At 43.8% G+C, this 4,031-nt stretch overlaps 1 protein-coding gene across 2 annotated transcripts in view; it reads left to right on the top strand.

Moving 5' to 3' along the window:
* Positions 1-357, top strand: part of SLC2A12 (solute carrier family 2 (facilitated glucose transporter), member 12) — a 49,021-nt gene extending 48,664 nt beyond the window's left edge. For both annotated transcript variants that reach the window (XM_014943619.1, XM_014943616.1), the window contains one exon: positions 27-357. In XM_014943619.1, coding sequence (XP_014799105.1) covers positions 27-123 — 97 coding nt within the window. In that variant the 3' untranslated portion in view covers positions 124-357. The remainder of the gene's footprint in view (positions 1-26) is intronic.
* Positions 358-4,031: the final 3,674 nt, after the last annotated feature.

Raw genomic sequence — 4,031 nt, 5'->3', positions numbered from 1 at the left:
GGTGGCGGGTGTTTTTTCTCCCCCAGGAAATACGGGAAGAGCCCCTTGTGCTGGATGAGCCAGCGCAGGGAGAAACTGGTGCCGGTGGAAGTCGCCAAGAGAGAGAAAAAACAGCTCTACTAGACCCCCCCACCCCCCCGGGGGGGCGACCAAGGCGGCCTTCAGCAAAAGACTCATAGAAGGAATTAAAAAAAAAAAAAATCAAACCAAAAAAAAGAAAAAGCCCAGCGATGCTCACGCTCTGATGGGACACACGGTATTTTTATTATATGCCAGATATTCTCTCTTTTTGTTGCTTAGTAGAGCTTCTTTTGGTGGCACTTTACAGCCAACATTAAAGATTGTTGTAGTTGAGAACTTGCTGGGACCCTGGGCTCCGTCTGTTTCAAACCTCCATCCCTCCCCTCCCCTGGGATCACCCACCTCTCGGATACAGGAGAGGAGGAGTGGGACCTCTGCACCATTCCAGCTCTCCCAGTTCAACAGAAGTTCAGCCTGGAAGAGGTGCAGAGAACGGCTGGGCCACCAAGGAGGAGGAAGAACCTGTCTCTCAGAGGAGCCCACCAAAGATGGGGTCTGGTTAGCCTAGAAAAATGGGGCTGAAAAGGGTTAACAACTCTCTGTCAGCCTTATGGAGCAAAAAATGGACAACTGGGGGCTGTAAGGGATGATGGTAGTGCAGAATAACTGGGTATCAACTGTTTATGAATTAATTTAGACCTCAGCTTAAGAAGACATGAGAAAGGATCTTGTTAATAAGAGCTAAATTGTTTGTAACACAGAGCGTGCTGAGCTTGGGGGGTCAGGAATGCAGTGACCTAGGAAATACTCCTCAGAAAATATAGTTAAACTTGGAGGGAGGGGGGAATTTGCATAATTAATTACTCTAGGTTGAGGATTGCCTTATAGAAGAGGAGGATTTCTCTGGCTTCTCAGCCCCAGGGAAGTTGGAAGCTGGAAGCTGGAGGTAGCGGAGTTGATGCCAAAATAAGTTGATTTCTCAATGCAGGGGACACGGGACTTTGACTTTTGGATTCCAAAAGGGGGAATTGGGTGGTGCAGGGCAGCACAGAGGGAGTTCAGAAACCATAATCACCGCAAATCATGAATTCTACGTAATTCTTGGTTACGTCAAATTCTTGGTTACTGCTTAGCAAGTATATCCTGAAGTACTCATCAAGCCTCTACAAAGGGTTGTCTGTATGGCTCCCATAAAAGAACTTGGGTCTTTTTTTCTAAGTAGGTTAATAGATTTTGGTTAGAATGACCAGTAGATAAATATTTATTAACAGATAAATAAATGGTTCTTTGTTTAAAGCAAAAAGCATGCTTTAAAAGCTTGCTGGCTGGCTCAGCAGCCCCACGGCAGCATTTCTTCCAGCATTTCCTTGAGGAAGAGAGACTGACATTGTCAGCTGGAGCCCAGATCCTGCTCTGAAGGAAGCACATGATCCCCCTTTATTTGCTGGCTCATGGCATTAAAACCACCTGCCTGTGCTCTGCACGGAAGGGACGGTGAGTTACTGCTCTGGGTAAAGTTTTACTTGGGAGCAGAACGGATCAGATCTGATCAGATACTCACATTATCACACCTGTAGATGCTGACGTGGCAAATGTATAGGTGTGTGTCTATTTATACGTGTGTATAATATACGTTACAGGTGACAGGACAAGAGGAAATGGCCTCAAGTTGCCCCAGGGGAGGTTCAGATTGGATATTAGGAAAAAATTTGGCACTAAAAGGGGTTTGAAGCCTTGGAATGGGCTGCCCAGGGCAGTGGTTGAGGCACCATCCCTGGAGGTATTCAAAAGATGGGTTGACATGGTGCTTAGAGACATGGGTTAGTGATGGTTTTTATCAGAATTGGGTTGAGGGCTGGACTAGATGATCTTAAAGGTCCCTTCCAGCCTAGACAATTCTATGATTCTATGATTTGCCAGAAGTCACTGGAAATTTAGGTCCCTTGGGATGGGATCCTACCAGCCAAATCCATACCACAGCTTTCCTGCCTTGTGAAGCCTTCAGGGAACCAGTTTAAAAACCCTGTTGGGCTTTTGGTTCATAGGTTGGGCAATTAGTTATTACAGTGTAGGATTTTTAGCTGTGCAGATTCCATGTCATCTAAAACAAGCGAGATTTTGGATAAGGCTCAGCAAGATACGGTTTTTAGCATACACAATGTACCAAAGATGAAGTAGTACCTTCTGATACAGGTACATATGAGCCCTTAAGTGTAGTCTATAGGAAGGAAGGAGACCAAGAACACCCAGGACACACAGACAGACAGTGGGGCTGTGCACCTGAGATGTAGGTGACACGGACTGAAGGCCTCATCAGAAGTTGGCTCAAGAGCCTTTTCCCCATTCCTATGGGGAGTCTGCAGGTTCCCCTCTTGAGCTAAAATTCCACTCTTGATCTCAGGTCCTTCCACTTTTTTTTTATTTCCACAGACACGGAAAGCTTTGGTTTCCTTTACTTTGAATTTTCCAGTAAAAATCAAAGACCTGCTTAGAATTTTGTTGGAGGTCTACAGTTCTAGATTTGCCCACAAGAGCCATGGATGAAGAAGACACATGAATTTCAAGGGAAGGTCAAGTCAGAGATTGACTCTGGCAGTGGGGGGGGGAAAGGGGCAGCTGAAGTTTTTAAGCAGAGATGTTTCACATGTGGAAGGTTGAAAGTCAGAGATTGACTCTGGCAGTGGTGGGGGGGGAAAGGGGCAGCTGAAGTTTTTAAGCAGAGATGTTTCACACGTAGAAGGTTGAAATTTTTTTTACCTTAAATTTTCACACTTAAGTTAGAGGTGTGAGGAATTAAAAAAACAGATTGCGGTCAAAACCTACAAAATTTGGTGGGTTTGGGCTTTTTTTTTTATTATTATTAATTTTTTTTCATTGAAATTTTTTTTACCTTAAATTTTCACACTTAGAGGTGTGAGGAATTAAAAAAAACCAGATTGTGGCCAAAACCTACAAAATTTGGTGGGTTTGTGGTTTTTTTAATTATTTTTTTTTCCTTAATATTTCTTTTTTATTTCGAACGCTCAGTTCAGCATCCTGATTTTTGCACTTCTGGGATCAGCTGACATTGTGATACATGGCCTGAATTTCATTTTTTTAGCCACAGTATGCCCAAGCAAAGAACATTTTTGAAAAATCTCAGTGCCTTCTTGCTAGAGGAAACGGCCCATTCTCTCCTGAAATGAAAAGACTAATAAAATATGGGATATGTTGTTGGTGCCGTGCGTTGCCTGAGTATGGAAGCCTGGCAAGCTTTTGTTGAAGAACACAAATTTAACCTCAGGAAACACCATGGAAATTGTCTCCCCACCTTCCAGATTGTGGGTCCATTGTGGGCTTCTTCTAGTGCAGAAACAAATAAGTAAAAATACCATCTTTTTGAAGATGGCATCGTTTCAGCACTGATTTAACTGCAGGGACCCCGATGGCTTCAGATACCCCTGAAAGATGATGCTGCTGTAGTCAAAAGCTTTTAAAATCATTACAGCTATAGTCTTAATTGTAGTTTTATGGACTTAGCCCTAGAAATACAGCCCTAATTGCACCAGTCTTTTACAGCCAAGCCTGCCCATCCCATGACACAGCACTGATGGTCACAACATCATCGACCGTGGAAGCAGAAGGGAAAAAAGGGACACGTCTTTACAAATCACATCCCTGGATCTCCCCGATCTAAAATTGTTCCCTACCTGGATGACAGAACAGAATATGCTTAATTAAATTTGCAGGGAACACTAAACTGGGAGAGACTGGGTTGGAATTCAGAGCTTTTGCAAATCCACGAGAAGGGTCTGAAGAAAAGCAGGATACAATTCTGAGGCGCAGATTTCTCCGGTAAAGGCTAATTGCAAGTCAGGGAATGATGAAAACGGAGCTAGAAACCGCAGGAGAAGATCTAGTGGCTATGACAACTCCCAAGCTAGCAATGAGTCAGAGGGATCGTTCCACCACAAAGAGGAGCCCTCGGTAGGTCGTATAAATAGAACCAACCCTTAAGGAAAGTGAAATAA

This window comes from Calidris pugnax, unplaced genomic scaffold, assembly GCF_001431845.1.
Source record: "Calidris pugnax isolate Ruff unplaced genomic scaffold, ASM143184v1 scaffold119, whole genome shotgun sequence".
Classification (NCBI taxonomy): Eukaryota; Metazoa; Chordata; class Aves; order Charadriiformes; family Scolopacidae; genus Calidris; species Calidris pugnax.
Note: the sequence above shows the minus strand (reverse complement) of the source record. Positions and strands in the feature narration are given on the sequence as shown.